The sequence below is a fragment of the Narcine bancroftii genome, chromosome 1, assembly GCF_036971445.1.
Source record: "Narcine bancroftii isolate sNarBan1 chromosome 1, sNarBan1.hap1, whole genome shotgun sequence".
NCBI classification, from domain to species: Eukaryota; Metazoa; Chordata; class Chondrichthyes; order Torpediniformes; family Narcinidae; genus Narcine; species Narcine bancroftii.
Genome location: NC_091469.1, coordinates 116,835,692 through 116,854,098, shown reverse-complemented (window position 1 = coordinate 116,854,098; position 18,407 = coordinate 116,835,692). Strand labels below are relative to the sequence as shown.

Here is an 18,407-nt window from a genome sequence, read left to right as displayed (position 1 = left end):
GGTTCAGATGCTAGGTAGTCATGGTGAAGTAGTGAACTGGATTCAACAATGGCTGGATGGGAGAAACCAGACAGTGGCGTATGATTGCTTCTCAGACTGGAGGCCTATGACTAGTGATGTGCCTCAGGGATCAGTAATGGGACCATTGTTGTTTGTCATCAAGATCAATGATCTAGATGATAAAGTGGTAAATTGGATCAACAAGTTTACAGATGACACTAAGTCTGAAGGTATTGTGGACAGTGAAGAAGGTTTTCAAAGCTTGCAGAGGGATGTGGACCAGCTGCAAAAATGGGATGAAAAATAGTAGATGGAATTTAATACAGACATGTGTGAAGTGCTGCATTTTAGAAGAACAAACCAAGAAAGGACATACACGGTAAACAGTAGGGCATTGAGAAGTGCAGAAGAACAGAGGGATCTGGGAATATAGACACATAATTGTCTGAAAGTGGCATCACAAAAAGATAAGGATGTAAAGAGAGCTTTTGGCATATTGGCCTTCATAAATCAAAGTATTGAGTACAGGAGCTGGGATGTTATGGTAAAGTTGTACAAGACATTGGTGAAGCCAAATTTGGAGTATTGTTTGCAGTTTTGGTCACCTAACTTCAGGAAAGATATGAATAAGATAGAAAGAGTGCAGAGAAGATTTACTAGGATGTTGCCCAGATTTTAGGAGTATAGAAGAATGAGGGGAGATTAGATAGAGCTATTTAAAATTATGAGGGGGATTGACAGAGTAAATGTAGATAGGGTTTTTTTCCACTAAGGGTGGGTGAGATACAAACCAGAGGACACGAGTTAAGGGCGAAAGGAGAATAGTTTAGGGGAAATGTGAGGGGAAACTTCTTCGCATAGAGTGTGGTGGGAGTAGAACAAGCTGCAATTGCAGTTCTCCAATTATCCTGTTACCATTAATTTTAAATTGCTATTCTTATATCTCAGACATGTGGAACAGTACATAAAATTGTGGAGAATCTAACGCCTATTTAAAAACTAGCAATACTTACTGAATGCTTTGTCTATCCTCCATGAATTCAATTTTTCCTCCCGTTTAAATTTGTTCTGCAGGAAAAGAAATAATAAATGGTTTAACAAAAATTATTTTTTTTTAATCAATACAGATATTACAGTTTCTATCACGTAATGCTGACAAAAATTACTGCACCCATGTTCCAATTCTTAATAAATTAACAGAAATTTGTTTACATTCAAGAATCACATTAAAAAACACAAATTCAACTATTTGAAAATAGGAGATTTCCACCCTCCCCTGGAATGTTAGTTAAGAATACCTTTATTTCGATTCTTGATCTGTTTGGGAATAGTTGACCGATCATAGAAAAATCTGTTCCAACCATACTTATTGCTAGAAAGAACATGTCAGTTTCTGGAAAAAAAAAGTTAAACTTCAAAATTTTCAAAATGAACATTTTAAAATAAAACTGACAAATTCTTAAAACAAAAATTATACAACGGCAAACGAAACGCAATGTTATAAATATGTAGACTGACACATAATGACAGTACAGTGACATAATTAGTAAAGCCACTGCCTCACAACACCCGACTCAGGTGCAGTTAGCGTGGAGTTTACACACCAACCTGTGATCACATTTGTTTCCTCAAGTGCTCCGATTTTCTGTCACAATTCTAAGACATTCCAGTTGCTATTAATTAATTGCCACTGTAAATTACCCCAAGTGCGTAAGCGAGTTATAGAATTGGGAGGGGGGGAGGGGGGGGTGTTGGGGAGATTAAAATGTAGGGTTATTATACATGGGTAGTTAATGGTTGGTGCTGGTGCATCTCTCCAGAAGTTTATTTATTTTGTAATTCAATATTATCAGCAGTATTGTAACTTAAATTAGCTTTGCTATTTCCCAATCAGAAGCAGCAAAGAAAGATACAGTACATTTCCGATTATCCAAAATGCTTGGGACCAGACATTTTTCAGTGAACCAGATTTTTCAGATAACTGAGAAACTGCTTTAAGCAGCCTAGTAACATCAGCAGAAAACTTGCATCAGTGGTTAAACAACAAGAAAAAAAAAGGTTTTTCAAGCATTAAATAATGTTTAGTGGTCGCACTGGGTGGTTCAGGCACTTCAAACAATGTTTTTCGCTGCATAATGTGAAAGTGAATGGTGAATCTGCAAGTGCTGATGCAAAGGCAACAGAAGAATTAGATTAATTATAGAGGGAGATTATTTGCCCCAACAAATTTTTAATATGGTCAAAACCTCCTTCGTGTGGAAGCGAAGGCCTGAAAGGACCTTCAATGCTAAGTCAATGCCAGGCTTTAAGGTTTTTAAAGACAGAGTGACAGTGTTGTTAGGAGGCAATGTTGCAGGCTACAAGTTAAAGCCACTTCTTATTTGGAAAAGTGAAAACCCCAGGGCTTTCAAGAACATTAACAAACATAATAAAAAGTCCTGGATGACACAAATGGTGTTTCAGGATGCCTTTCTCGATTGCTATGCCAGTGAAATGGAGAAGTACTGCTTGGAAGACGGTGTACTTTCAAGATTTTGCTAATTGTAGACAATGCTTCAGGACATCCCCCTTTCAATGGTAACCTCCACTTCAACATCAAAGTGGTGTTCCTCCCACCAAACACCACCTCTTTAATCCAGCCAATGAACCAAGGAGTTATTGCAGCATTCAAAGCATGGAGGTCCTTTGCTCAGGCTGTTGCTACATCTGATGACACTGGCAAGACAACGACACAATTCTGGAAGGAGTACAACATTTTTCACTGCATAATGATCCTTGTTTAGGCCTGGGATGATGTGACCAAAGAGTGCATGAATGGTATATGGAAAAAAATACTGAAGCAGTATGTGCATGACTTTAAGGGATTGCAAAAATATGATGAGATTGCTAGGATTAATAGAACTGTTGTCGACATGGCAAACAATAACCAGAACCTAGACATAGATGATGAGGACATTGAAGAACTCCTAGAGATGGTTCCTGAGGAACTAACAAATGAAGAGTTGCTGGAGCTAGAGCAAATAGCTGAAGAAGAGGAAAGGGAAAAGGAAACACAGAAAAAGAAGAATAGGTACAGAAGAGGTTCACTGTTAAAGGGTTAGCCAAATTCTTTGCAGATCATAACAGTGTGCTGAAGAGAAAGACCCAAACACTGAACACTTTTCACTGATAGAGAGAAATGTTCAGGCAGTATTTGCTACATATCAAGAAATTTACGAAGAAAAGAAAAAGCAAAGTAGACAAACAACACTGGACATATTCCTGAAGAAGCAACACCTCCCCAAGAAGAGCCTCAACCAGGTTCTTCAGCCATTAGAGGGTGACAGTTCATCAATGGAGGTTATCTGATCTGAAACTCTTCCAGTGGAAAACTATGAGGAAGTGGTGAACAGTGATGTGGATGATCCTGATCCTCTTTGTTTAATTGTGTATGATATAAGCTAAGATTGTGATTACATAAAAGTTTAAGTGAAGAAAAAAAATTAAAGAGTTTAATTTAGCGCAAGTTCAGTATCCCATAGAGCTTTGCTACAATAATGTGGTGGTCACACAACATGCAGATTGCAGAACGGCCAATATCACAGAACACATCATGGACGATAAGTAGCCACCTATACAAAGTACATATATATCAAGTTTCCTGTCCAGTTCCTGTGCTGCCTTTGGTAGTCAACTCCTTCAACTGTCCAGTTTAGTGGGAAAGCCTCAGCTTGGTTTCATGTCTTCCATGGTAACCAGATGATTTCAAGCATTTTATTTTGGCTTCTCTCCCCAATGCCCCAAGAATTCATCATTGCCCTTCCTCCACATTCTCCTCCTTTGCAACATCCCCCACTAATTTAGCTTCCAAGTGTTGTTTCTGTGACCATCACTAGCCTCCATTTGGTAAATTTGCTATTTTGTATCCATGCTTTCACCAAACTTTGCTACTTCTAGCCAAACTTTTCTACTTAGGTTCATGGTCATAACCTTAGCCCTGGCTAGAGACGCTACTGTACACAAGTCAAGGAGTTTTGTGGATAGCTTGTTTTAGAAATGGACTGCCTGCAGATTAAGTGATTAGAAAAAGAATGGATGACTATAGGCAGAGGAAAGCAGGTAGTCCCAGAAACCTCATAGTATCTCACTTCAAAAACACTTCTCATGACTGAAAAATGGTGAGAATTAATGTATCACTGGGGAGTCCAGCCAGAGCTGAGATCACAGCACTGAGACCGTTCAGATGCACAAAATGGAAGGTGCAAGAATCCATGAGCATAAGCAGAAAAAGACTCAATAGTTTAGAGAAAGGAACACAAAGGTGGTTCTGCATTATGAATGTTATAGCCCTCAGGATGACTGAGTAAGGGGGGAGTCACGTGATGGAGTAGTGGCCGGACGGTGAACTCCAGCCCTCTCCAGAAAAGTCGGAAAAAACAAAGGAAAACACAAAGGAACAGAAATAAAAATTAAAGAAAAGTGAGTATAAAGGTGGAAAGAAGATGGCGACGAAAAAAAGAAAAATCAAAATCAACGGTAAGAAGAGAGGAAGAGAAGACAACGGAAGAAGAAGGAGAAGGCCTTACCTGTTCGAAGAGGCCCGCGGTGGAGAGAGAAACCCGCTCCCTCAGGTCGGTAGAAAGTGGACTACAAAAATGGCTCGTTGAGCCGAGTAAAAGTGCGCAACCGCGCATGAAAAAAAACACACCGACGGGAGGGGTGACCAGCTGGGGAGTCGATCTCCACAGCCGGCAATGACAGCTGCAGAACACCTGCAGCAAGAGGAGAACACAGAAGACAACGAAAACAAGAAAGAAGAGAAGAAAAGGGCAACAAAGAAACAACAGATGGCCAACCCAGAGGAAGAAGAAGAGGAAGAGGAAGAGTACAGTGAAATAGAAGAAGGGAAAGGCAAGATAAAGGATATACTTTCTCTTATTAAAGAATACATGGAGTCATTTAAAGAATGGCAAGTGCAGGAATTTAATGATTTAAGAAGAAGAATAAATAACACAGAAGAGAAAATGAATAAAATAGATATGACCTTAACAGAAATGGGAAAGAAAATGGACAAGGTGGAAGAGCAGGAAGCAGCAGTAGAAATGGAGGTAGAGGACTTAAAAAAGAAATTAGAGGAATCTAATAAAAAAGTTATAGAGACACAAGAACTGTTAGCTCAGAAAATAGATATAATGGAAAATTATAACAGAAGAAATAACATAAAGATAGTGGGCCTTAAGGAAGATGAAGAAGGCAAGAATATGAGAGAGTTTATAAAAGATTGGATCCCCAGAATCCTAGGATGTCCAGAACTACAGCAAGAAATGGAAATAGAAAGGGCACATAGAGCATTGGCCTTTAAACCACAACCACAACAAAAACCAAGATCTATTTTAGTAAAATTCCTAAGATATACTACAAGAGAAAAGGTACTGGAGAAGACAATGGAAAAAGTAAGAGAGGGCAACAAGCCACTGGAGTACAAAGGGCAAAAAATCTTCATTTATCCAGATATAAGTTTTGAACTCCTGAAGAAGAGAAAGGAGTTCAATACAGCAAAGGCGATTTTATGGAAGAAAGGGTATAAATTTATACTAAAGCATCCAGCGGTATTGAAAATATTTATTCCAGGACAACAAAACAGACTATTCTCGGATCCAGAGGAAGCACGGAAATTTGCAGAACAATTACAAAATAGACTGAGGGATGAAGACGTGTAATGAGAGTACAAAAGACTGAAAACTAAAAAGACACATAAGTTTTGAACTCCTGAAGAAGAGAAAGGAGTTCAATACATCGAAAACGATCTTATGGGGGGAAAAATAAACTATTCTCGGATCCAGAGGAAGTAAGGAAATTTGCAGAACAACTACAAAACAACCAGAGAGATGAAGACATGTAATAAGAGTAAAAATGACCACGATTTATATGTATGTGGGTAAAGAGGTATATATGTGTATATGTATAATGTGCATACATGAATGTATCCGTATTTAGAGGAAAATATAGATAGTATAGACAAGAATTAATAAGTGAAGGAAATGGAATAGAGGGAATAAGGAGGGAACTAAAAGAGTGACCTTTGTTACATATGAAAAGTGAAATCTTTTCTGGGGGGGGCTCGGTGGGGAGGAGTTGCGGTCACTGCAAAATCAGCTGAGGCTTGCGAGTGAATTCGCAAATCCAAATGGAGAGGGGAGATGTGGTTGTCCTACAAGGGATAAAGGACAACTCAGGAGGGGAAGGGGAGATTGGGGCTAAAGAAGTTTTAAATAGGAGAATAAGGAAAATGTTTGATGTTTTAGGAATGTTGTCCTATAAAGGGTTTAAAACAAGAAAACAGAAATGGATAAGGAGGAAAGGTAATGATGGAGAAACGGAAAGGGAAGATAAACAAAGTATAAATGGGCTACGTTGAACTATATGACTTTAAATATTAATGGAATACATAGCCAAATTAAAAGGAAGAAACTGCTAAATTTACTGAAAAAAGAAAAAATTGATATACCATTTGTGCAAAAAACACACTTAACTGAATTGGAGCACAAGAAATTAAAGAGAGATTGGGTAGGACACGTAACAGCAGCATCGTATAATTCAAAAGCAAGAGGAGTAGCTATATTAATTAGTAAAAATGTGCCATTTAAAATAGAAGAGGAAATAATAGATCCAGCAGGGAGATATGTAATGATAAAATGTCAGATATATTCGGAGTTTTGGAATCTACTCAATGTATATTCACCTAACGAAGAAGATCAAAAGTTTATGCAAGATATCTTTTTGAAGGTAGCAGATACGCAAGGGAACATATTAATAGGAGGGGATTTCAACCTGAATTTGGATTCAAATATGGATAAAACTGGGAAAAAAATTAACAGAAAGAACAAAGTAACCAAATTTATAATTAAATCAATGGAAGAAATGCAACTTTTGGATATATGGAGGAAACAACACCCAAAAGAAAAGGAATATTCATATTACTCGGCTAGACATAAAACATACTCAAGAATAGACCTATTTTTGTTATCAGCTAGTATGCAAGATAGAGTAAGAAAAACAGAATATAAAGCTAGAATACTATCGGACCATTCACCCTTAATATTGACAGTAAAGCTAGAAGACATCACTCCAAGAATGTATCTTATTTGGCTTGGCTTCGCGGACGAAGATTTATGGAGGGGGTAAAAAGTCCAAGTCAGCTGCAGGCTCGTTTGTGGCTGACAAGTCCGATGCGGGACAGGCAGACACGACTGCAGCGGTTGCAAGGGAAAATTGGTTGGTTGGGGTTGGGTGTTGGGTTTTTCCTCCTTTGCCTTTTGTCAGTGAGGTGGGCTCTGCGGTCTTCTTCAAAGGAGGTTGCTGCCCGCCAAACTGTGAGGCGCCAAGATGCACGGTTTGAGGCGTTATCAGCCCACTGGCGGTGGTCAATGTGGCAGGCACCAAGAGATTTCTTTAGGCAGTCCTTGTACCTTTTCTTTGGTGCACCTCTGTCACGGTGGCCAGTGGAGAGCTCGCCATATAATACGATCTTGGGAAGGCGATGGTCCTCCATTCTGGAGACGTGACCCATCCAGCGCAGCTGGATCTTCAGCAGCGTGGACTCGATGCTGTCGACCTCTGCCATCTCGAGTACTTCGACGTTAGGGGTGTAAGCGCTCCAATGGATGTTGAGGATGGAACGGAGACAACGCTGGTGGAAGTGTTCTAGGAACCGTAGGTGGTGCCGGTAGAGGACCCATGATTCGGAGCCGAACAGGAGTGTGGGTATGACAACGGCTCTGTATACGCTTATCTCTGTGAGGTTTTTCAGTTGGTTGTTTTTCCAGACTCTTTTGTGTAGTCTTCCAAAGGCGCTATTTGCCTTGGCGAGTCTGTTGTCTATCTCATTGTCGATCCTTGCATCTGATGAAATGGTGCAGCCGAGATAGGTAAACTGGTTGACCGTTTTGAGTTTTGTGTGCCCGATGGAGATGTGGGGGGGCTGGTAGTCATGGTGGGGAGCTGGCTAATGGAGGACCTCAGTTTTCTTCAGGCTGACTTCCAGGCCAAACATTTTGGCAGTTTCCGCAAAGCAGGACGTCAAGCGCTGAAGAGCTGGCTCTGAATGGGCAACTAAAGCGGCATCATCTGCAAAGAGTAGTTCACGGACAAGTTTCTCTTGTGTCTTGGTGTGAGCTTGCAGGCGCCTCAGATTGAAGAGACTGCCATCCGTGCGGTACCGGATGTAAACAGCGTCTTCATTGTTGGGGTCTTTCATGGCTTGGTTCAGCATCATGCTGAAGAAGATTGAAAAGAGGGTTGGTGCGAGAACACAGCCTTGCTTCACGCCATTGTTAATGGAGAAGGGTTCAGAGAGCTCATTGCTGTATCTGACCCGACCTTGTTGGTTTTCGTGCAGTTGGATAATCATGTTGAGGAACTTTGGGGGACATCCGATGCGCTCTAGTATTTGCCAAAGCCCTTTCCTGCTCACGGTGTCGAAGGCTTTGGTGAGGTCAACGAAGGTGATGTAGAGTCCTTTGTTTTGTTCTCTGCACTTTTCTTGGAGCTGTCTGAGGGCAAAGACCATGTCAATGGTTCCTCTGTTTGCGCGAAAGCCGCACTGTGATTCTGGGAGAATATTCTCGGCGACACTAGGTATTATTCTATTTAGTAGAATCCTAGCGAAGATTTTGCCTGCAATGGAGAGCAACGTGATTCCCCTGTAGTTTGAGCAGTCTGATTTCTCGCCTTTGTTTTTGTACAGGGTGATTATGGTGGCATCACGAAGATCCTGAGGCAGTTTACCTTGGTCCCAACAAAGCTTGAAAAACTCATGCAGTTTGGCATGCAGAGTTTTGCCGCCAGCCTTCCAGACTTCTGGGGGGATTCCATCCATTCCTGCTGCTTTGCCACTTTTCAGTTGTTCGATTGCCTTATATGTCTCATCCAGGGTGGGAACCTCATCCAGCTCTAGCCTTAGGGGCTGTTGAGGGAGCTGGATGTATAGATGGAGATTAAACCCCACGTTACTTAAAAGGCAGGATTTTAGAGAATTTATTGAAAAACAAATAAAAATGTATTTTGAAATAAATACGGAATCAGTGAAAGATAAGTTTATACTATGGGATGCAATGAAAGCATTCATTAGAGGGCAAATAATAAGTTATGTAACCAAGATGAAGAAGGACTATAATCAGGAAACAGAGCAGTTGGAAAGGGAAATAGTAAATATAGAAAAAGAATTAGCAATGAAGGAAGATACAACTAAAAGAAGAGAATTGGCGGATAAAAAAATAAAATATGAAACACTACAAACATATAAGGTGGAGAAGAATATAATGAAGACAAAACAGAAATATTATGAACTGGGTGAAAAAACGCACAAAATCCTAGCATGGCAGCTTAAGACAGAACAAGCTAAGAAAATGGTATTGGCATCAAGGAAAAAAGACAAACAAATTACATATAATCCAAAAGAAATTAAGGAAAACTATAGAGAATTCTATGAACAATTATACCGAACTGAAAACGAAGGGAAAGAAGGGAAAATAGATGAATTTCTGACTAAAATTGAACTACCTAAACTACAAATAGAGGAACAAAATAAATTAACAGAGCCATTTGGAATAGTAGAAATACAAGAGATAATTAAAAAATTACCAAGTAATAAGACACTAGGAGAGGATGGATTCCCAATAGAATTCTACAAAACATTTAAAGACTTATTAATTCCGCCCCTCCTGGAAGTAATCAACCAGATTGATGAAACACAAAGCTTACCAGATTCATGTAAAACAGCAATAATTACAGTAATATTAAAGCAAGGGAAAGATCCACTCTCACCAGCGTCATATAGACCAATATCTTTACTTAACACAGATTATAAGATAATAGCTAAACTATTAGCAAACAGATTAGCAGAGCATGTACCGAAAATGGTAAATTTAGACCAAACTGGATTTATCAAAAAAAGACGTTCAACAGACAATATTTGTAAATTTATTAACTTAATTCATGCAGTAGAAGGAAATAAAGCACCTACAGTAGCAGTTGCTTTAGACGCAGAGAAGGCCTTTGACAGAGTAGAATGGAATTATTTGTTCAAAGTATTGCAAAAATTCAGTTTACCGGAAAAGTATATTAATTGGATTAAAGCATTATATAAGGGACCGTTAGCGAAAGTGACAGTAAATGGACATGTATCAAAGCAATTTAACTTAAGCAGGTCAACACGGCAGGGATGCCCACTATCACCTTTATTGTTTGCGCTAGCTATAGAACCACTAGCAGAATTGATAAGAATAGATAATAATATAAAAGGAATAAAAATAAAAGACAAGGAATATAAAATCAGTTTATTTGCGGATGATGTTATAGTGTACTTAACAGAACCAGAACTATCAATAAAAGAATTATATAAGAAATTGAAGGAATATGGAGAAGTGTCGGGTTACAAGATAAATGTAAATAAAAGTGAAGCAATGCCTATGAATAATGCGGATTTCTCAAAATTTAAGAAGGAATCACCATTTAGATGGCAAATGCAAGCAATAAGATACCTAGGTGTACAAATAAACAAAAATCTCGGCCAACTATATAAACTCAATTATTATCCACTAATGAAAAAATTACAGGACGATTTAGAGCATTGGAAAGATTTACCACTAACACTAATAGGAAGGATAAACTGTATTAAAATGAACATTTTTCCAAGGATATTATACTTATTTCAGGCATTGCCAATACAACTGACAGAGAAATTCTTCAAGGAGTTAAAGAAAGTAATAAGGAAATTTTTATGGAGAGGGGGGAAACCGAGGATAGCACTAGATAAATTAACAGAATGGTATAAACAAGGAGGCTTACAACTGCCAAACTTTAAAAATTATTATAGAGCCGCACAATTAAGATACCTATCAGATTTTTATCAAACAAGGGAAAAGCCAGATTGGACGAGATTAGAATTAGATAAAATAGGGGAAAAGATACCTGAATACATATTATATAAATGCGATGAAAAATTGGTACAACATAGAAGTTCTCCAGTATTACATCATCTCCTCAATATTTGGAAGAAGATTCATGTAGAAAGAAATAAAACAAATTATCAATTACCAAAACTAATATTGACGCAAAACAAGTTACTCCCTTTTACAATAGATAACCTTTCCTTTAGAGAATGGGAAAAAAAAGGGATTAAAAGAATAGAAAATTGTTTTTCAGGAAATAGATTCTTATCCTTTGAACAAATGAAAGATAAGTACAATATAACTCAAGATACAGCGCTGGCATATTACCAATTGAGATCCTACTTGAAGGATAAATTAGGAAGCAGTTTGAGTTTGCCAGAGGCAAGTAACCTTGAATATGTGATTACAGATACAATGATAATCAAAAGATTTATAACAAATATATATATTAAACTGCAAGAAAAGGAGAATGAGGAAACAAATGGTAAAACTAAACAAAAATGGGAACAAGATTTAAATATAAAGATAAAAAAGGAAACATGGGAGAAGTTATGCTCCGGAACGATGAGAAATACAATAAATACGAGGTTACGTATGATACAATATAACTGGATACACATTACACCTCAAAAGTTAAATAAATGGGACCCAACAGTATCTGATAGATGTTTTCAATGTAAAAAAGAAATGGGAACAACAATTCATGCAATCTGGACATGTGAGAAAGTAGAAAAATTTTGGGAAGATCTAAATCAGATATTAAATAAAATAACAGAAAACAATATACCAAAGAATCCAGAGATCTTCCTCCTAAGTAACATAAAAAACAAAGAATTTGGAATTGATTTGGAGGATGCACAAAAAAGATTTGTTAAGATAGCTCTAGCCGTAGCAAAAAAATGTATTATGTCAACCTTGAAATTGGAAGATAATTTGAAAATACAACAATGGTATATAGAAATGAATAAATGTATTCCATTAGAAAAAATAACATATAGTTTAAGAAATAATATTGAAATATTTGAACAAATATGGGAGCCTTACATTAAATACAATAGCGAAAACCTACCGGGAACAAACATTACCTCAGTTGATGGAAGGAGAAGGAAATGAAAAGAATGGACTCAGTGGAATTTCTGGTGTATTTTTGTTGAGTGACAACACTGTCTGACTGGTTTAATGTATCCTAGATTGTATACCTTAAATGGATGGGAGGGGGGGTGGGTTTGGAGGAGGGAGGGGGGGGGGGAGAAAATAGCACTGTATATGTGTGAAAAGGAAAAAGTGTGTACCATGGTTAATGTGATTTATGGTGTGAAAAATAAAAAATTTAAAAAAAAAGAAATGACTGAGTAACAGAAGGATTTTTGGCAACAATTCCAAGGATCCTTCAAAATTGGAGGCAGCAAAAGGGACACTCATCTTCATTAGTCTCGTCACAAAATATATGTGCATGGAGATTATGGTGCAACTTTGTAAATCACTGATCGCCACACTAAGAATGTGGTTGTACTGAAGGAAGTGCAGAGGAGATTCACAACAATGAGACATGGGGCACCTCATTGGGTTCTAACTTAACTGTAATGTGGTGAATTTGGGATGATCAATAATCACAAGATTAAATGATCTTGCTCTGCTTACAATCATCATTACGCATAATAAGACTACTCTTCCCAGTAACATCTCCACCAATTGTCATGTCATCTTTGTCCTTTGGGGCAGCACTGTTAGTTAGTGTAGTGGTTAGCACAATCCAGGTACGAATCCAGCACTATCTGTAAGGAGTTTGTCCGTTCTCCCAGTCTCTGTGTGGATTCCGTCTGGGTGCTCCAGTTTCTTTCCACATTCCAAAGATGTACAGGGTTAGTAAATTAATTGGTCACATGGGTATTTGGCCAGCATGAAGTCATGGAGCAGAAGTGGTGTCGTATCTCTAAATTTTAAAAAAACCATACTCATTATATCCCCTACACTCACATCCAGATCGTTAATGTATTTACCGAGCAGTGAAGATTCCATCAACTACTCTGTATAGTAATGATTGACCTATTCCACATAACATCCTAGTGTCTCACCTCTGTAAGTGGAATCTGGAATGCACTGCCCAAGGATGTGGTGGCAGAGGCTCTCTGAACATTTTAACTTGAATCACAAAACACTAGAAGGCCAAGTACTGGAAAAAATGATGAATACTCTATAATCAGAATGGATATGGGCCAAGGGCCTGCTTCTGTGCTACATAACTCTCTTTGAACGCATGCTAAAGTTTAATCCCATATTTCCACCATCATATCCACTTCGATAACATTTACTGTATCAGGGTCCAAATTTCAGGCTGTTTGTTCATCAGTCACTCATAATTTCTCATTCTCAAATTCAACTAATCTAATGATGGTGGATATCACATCTGTAAACTTAACCTTGCCCAAATCTACTGCCTGTCTTGGCATCTTTCCATTACACATCTTGTTTGCCCAACATCATCATCTTTGATGACCAGAGGTTTCTGACAATCCTCAAATATAAAATTATTATGCTCTTACACAAATTATTTCATGTTCTTCCCTTTCTAATTGCTATAAACTCTTCCAGCTTTATAATATCTCCAAACCAAACTATCCATTCTTCTAGCTCTGGCCTAATTACTGCGCACTCAGAGACAGGCCTCACACACTGAATTCACCTCCTCAACCTTCATCTTCAACATTCTTCTTAAACTATGCAACCAAAAATTAAACCTTATTCTAAATTAGCATATGGTCAGCACAAGTCATTTGAAACTTTAGTTGGAGCATATCGATTCATTTGAAAAACCAATATTAAATATATATATTTATTTCAGATTGATTTCCAAAGTTAAACAACAAACAACTGCATTACCACTTTCCACATTAACAAAGTACAAAATGCTACGAGCCCAGAGGACCCCAAAACCCAGCAGCAATAGATATTCAACACGACAAATGGTTACTTAAACAAAATTTGCTTTTATTTATCTTTAAACAGACTTGAACTTATTACTATCAACTTAACTCCCTTCTAATTCTAAGCATACGTATGTAATGTGTATGCAAGTTCAGAAATGTTCTTTGATTCACAGTCCAAAATTACTTCTCATGGCTCCAAGTTCACTGGTTTCAGGCAATTCTTATACTGTGCACAGAATTTAACATTTATGAAGTTCACCAGGCTTTGGTGTTTGAAAGGTAAATGGTTACCACTCAAGAAGGTTCTTGTCGGTTTTCAGGGAGAGATTTGTTGTTCATTGGACACCCACAACTGATTCTTTGTAATCAGCCACTTCAGTGTCTTGCCGAAGAATCTTGCCTCCTCAGGGTTCTCCAGATGATAACCTCTTTCTTTCAGATCACCAGAGTTCCTTTTTGTTTCTCTTATTTCAAGTGAAACATCAGGCAGCCAGTCCTCTCCTCTTGCATGAACCACAAGGACTTAGACCACGCTGAACTAAGCGCTCACAACCAGTCTTCCAAATGGGGTTTTCCACAAGTTTGACAGCTTGTCCTGTTCCAGTCCCAGCTGCTGCTGCTGACTGTAAAACTGCAGAACTGAATTCCCTCTCTCTCTCTCTCTGAGAAAAAGCTCAACTTACTCTCTCTGCTTGCAAAACCACATGGCCCCCTTAGAACAGCAAGTTCCACTCCAGACAGCCTGCGGCTCCAAGTTCTTTCATCTGTCTAAATAAGATCTGTTTTAAAGTGTTTGTATGTGACCTACACTAAAAAACCTGCCCCAATTTAATTCCCCAAAACATATTTATATACAATACAAATCTGTCACACTAATTATGTTAATATCAACCGCATGGTCCTATTTCTACAAAATCAGGATGGTTAGAACTAATGGTCTTCCATTCAGTAACATAAATACATTATACAATGACAAAAATCATGCAATGGGCAAACTGGAAAAAATGCTTGCAAAACAAAAAAAAAAGCTTGTCGTCAACAGCAACAGTTTAGATATGAACATGGATATTTCTAAACCTGCACAGTTTAGTGAATATTGTATGTGGGAAATCAGCTTATTTTCTGACCAGATAATATTTTATCACCAGAAAAGGAAAAAGGTGCAGGAGTGAATCATTTTAAAAATTGGGACTCAATTTCTTTTAAATTTCAGCTCAAGTAACCAGAACGTACATTTAAAAAAAAAGAGGCGCCATTAAACTTGTTTTTATACATACCTTTATCAGACCAGGGCTTTGTATGTGTGCTCTTTCTAAAGCTGGAATAGGTTGTCTGAGAACCACGTTCAAAAATTGGATCATTTTCTTCAACAATATTAGACGTCTTCATCCTTAAAACCTCAACTGTTAAGCTGATATTTGTTTTCAGAAAAATAAAATATATTTGAATTAAATGACCAGGTCTACAAGGTGTATGATAATGCATAATTTCTTCCCTATTACACATACCACAGGCAACTTCTATTATGCATAGCACTCAACAATACAAATCAACTCATTTATTTGGACATTGTCATTTATAGATTAAAAAGTGAGACCAGTTTTAAGCAGCAAAAGGTCAGGCCAATCCATGCTACTACTTTAGTTTTGAATACAGAATCTCAGGAAACTGGCAGTAGAGTATAGAGCCCCCAAGAAAATCTCAAATGGTTCAATAATGAAGGTCAGTTGCATAAACTTCCTTTGTACTCGAGATGGCAGAGGCCGACAGCATCGAATCCACGCTGCTGAAGATCAAACCGCGCTGGATGAGTCACGTCTCCAGAATGGAGGACCATCACCTTCCCAAGATCGTGTTCTATGGCAAGCTCTCCACTGGCCACCGTGACAGAGGTGCACCCAAGAAGAGGTACAAGGACTGCCACATTGACCACCGCCAGTGGGCTGATCTTGCCTCAAACCGTGCATCTTGGCGCCTCACAGTTCGGCAGGCAGCAACCTCCTTTGAAGAAGACCGCAGAGCCCTCCTCACTGACAAAAGACAAAGGAGGAAAAACTCAACACCCAACCCCAACCCACCAATTTTCCCTTGCAACCGTGTCTGCCTGTCCCGCATCGGACTTGTCAGCCACAAACGAGCCTGCAGCTGACGTGGACATTACCCCTCCATAAATCTTCGTCCGTGAAGCCAAAAAAATTGGAAGAAGATTCAGTTCAGGTATTTAAATGATAGTGCATTCAATAAAGGTAGATAAAGACTCTGCTTTCTTTCTCAATGCAAAATTACCTTAAATTAAGTCCAGGAGATCAAAGAATTTCTAACTGTAATCTGGATTCTAACTTCATTGAAATGCTGAAGGTTGTGAGTTGGTTGATGCACCAAGAAATGGCAACAAAAACTAATAATTACAGTTAATCTATTTGAACAGTTAATTTGTTCTCCTGGACTTTACTGAAGTAGAAGCGCACCTTTGGAACAAAGAATATACTCAGTATTACAATCTGGAACAAACTCAATGGTCAAAATGGTGTTGGGAAGGCCTCTCCCCCAAAACATCCCTAGCTCAAATTAATTAATTCCGTTAACAATTGATAATAAAATTCTAGAAACTTGGCCTCAGAGTGGCTTCAAATATATCGAAAATTGTTTTGAGCAGGGACAATTTAGGAATTGTTTTTATTGGGGAAATTAGCAAATATAAGATTTAAAATGAGGCTGTCAAAATATTAATTGAAATTTGTTAAACTTACTTTAGCAGTGCCCAGGAAATGCATAGTCATTACTTGGAAATCCGATTCCCAAATGAGTCTAGACAACTGGAAGTCAAAAATGCATAGTTGTGTTCCCCTGGAGATTACTTACAACCTCAGAAATTGTTACAACATGTTTTTAAGAATATGGAACCCGTATTCATAGGTTAACGTTTGATGATTCCCCGCTCCAGTCTCCAATACCACTATCTCCAGTATCCCGAGCAATGTCTATGTCACAACATTTATCCCTTAAGGGAGGAAGTAAGCTCTGGATGAATCACATAATGTTTTTTGTCACATCATATGGAAGAATTACCTTTCTTTTTTCCTTTTCCTTTTTGGGGGTCTTCCTCATTTTCTTTCATTTTTTTGTTTCCTACTTTTCTTTTAAGGATCGGCATGGAGTCTAATTTTGTATTTATAAACAATAGTGCAGATGTGTTAATTCTTCCTTCTTTGTATATCAACATGTAGTTCAGTTTTAGTATTTTTAGTTATATCTGTGATGTTTCTTTGAATTTGTTTGTTTTGTAACTCCATGTTGATTGAAAATTTTTTAAAAATATACTTGGGGCCCCTCTGACTTAGGAGGAAGAATGCTAGTGCTGAAGTTCAACTTGAAACTATACAGACAGCATTAATGAGCAAGTTTATAATTCTGTTTGTCTGATCATCATTTATTAGATTTAGCATTTTTTGCCAAATCATGTCTGAAAAGTGCATTGTTTAATTTTGTTCAGAAGGGTTTTTATCTTTTAAAACACAAGGGCTCAAGACATCAAGTTATTAATTTTAATCGTTTCATGCCTTAGGAGATTTTATCAGATACTGATAAAGAATGTTTATAGATGCTTGTAAATTGCAGCCTGTCTATAAGCACAGGTTGTCATAAATAGTGGAAACTATTAATAAATCATTTTTAAAAAAATCAAAAACTTGATGCGATGCTACAATTATTACACACAAGAAAACTTAAAGTCCCTTCTTATTTAAAGAGAAAGGCAATAAATCAGCAATACCAACCTTCAATCACTTGCACATTAAGGATCCAAAATAGTGAATCCAACTGAAATAAACAAAGCTATTCAGCAATTTATCAAGCATCTCCAATCAGTGAACTGATGACCAATTAAGGGGTTAATCAGAAATATTTGAATATTTTGTTTGAATACCTTTCTTCATCAATAATAATAGAGCCATCTTCAGCTACTTTGACTCGTGGACCCAAAACTGCATCATCAGATTCTTCATCTTCTTGAGTTACAGCACTGATACTTCCTACTTCTGGCCTAAAATGCAAACAGAAAGGTACATTATGAATGTTAGTCTAAAATGATAAAACTATCAGGCAAAACAAAATTCATTCAAGATATCTGTGATGACTTGATAGAAGAATCCACACTTTTCTCCCATCGGGGAAAAAAGAAAATCAAGAGTGTGAAATCGTGTACCAGTAGACAGTTTTGTTTCCAAAGCCATCAGGCAACTAAATTAACCCATGCTAGCCTAGCTATGCACTAATTGATCTTTAGCAATGCAACTCTATGCTCTTTAACCTACTACCTTATACAGCTGAATCAATGTTAAAGTTGACTATCTAGATCACTTATAAAAGAATCATTCTCATTGTACCAGATACTTTTTAATTTACATTTGCCAAGAATTGCTAATATGGAAGCAACGAAAGAGGCAATACTTTTATTTTATATTCTCCAATCAATTTTTAAAAAAATCCGCAACTGGCAGATCCCAGAAATATTTACCTCTTGGTAAAATCTGTTGAAATGAAAACAAGA

At 37.7% G+C, this 18,407-nt stretch overlaps 1 protein-coding gene across 7 annotated transcripts in view; it reads right to left on the bottom strand.

Moving 5' to 3' along the window:
* LOC138763083 (transcription factor TFIIIB component B'' homolog) overlaps positions 1 to 18,407 on the bottom strand; it is a 135,335-nt gene that overhangs the window by 80,899 nt on the left and 36,029 nt on the right. For 6 of the 7 annotated variants that reach the window (XM_069936683.1, XM_069936710.1, XM_069936700.1 and 3 more), the window contains 4 exons: positions 17,784 to 17,900; positions 15,136 to 15,269; positions 1,299 to 1,393; positions 1,014 to 1,068 (listed from right to left, as the gene is read on the bottom strand). In XM_069936683.1, coding sequence (XP_069792784.1) covers positions 1,014 to 1,068; positions 1,299 to 1,393; positions 15,136 to 15,269; positions 17,784 to 17,900 — 401 coding nt within the window. Of the gene's footprint in view, positions 1 to 1,013; positions 1,069 to 1,298; positions 1,394 to 15,135; positions 15,270 to 16,608; positions 16,677 to 17,783; positions 17,901 to 18,407 lie in introns of those variants that run through there. The other variant, XM_069936739.1, reaches the window with a different exon arrangement.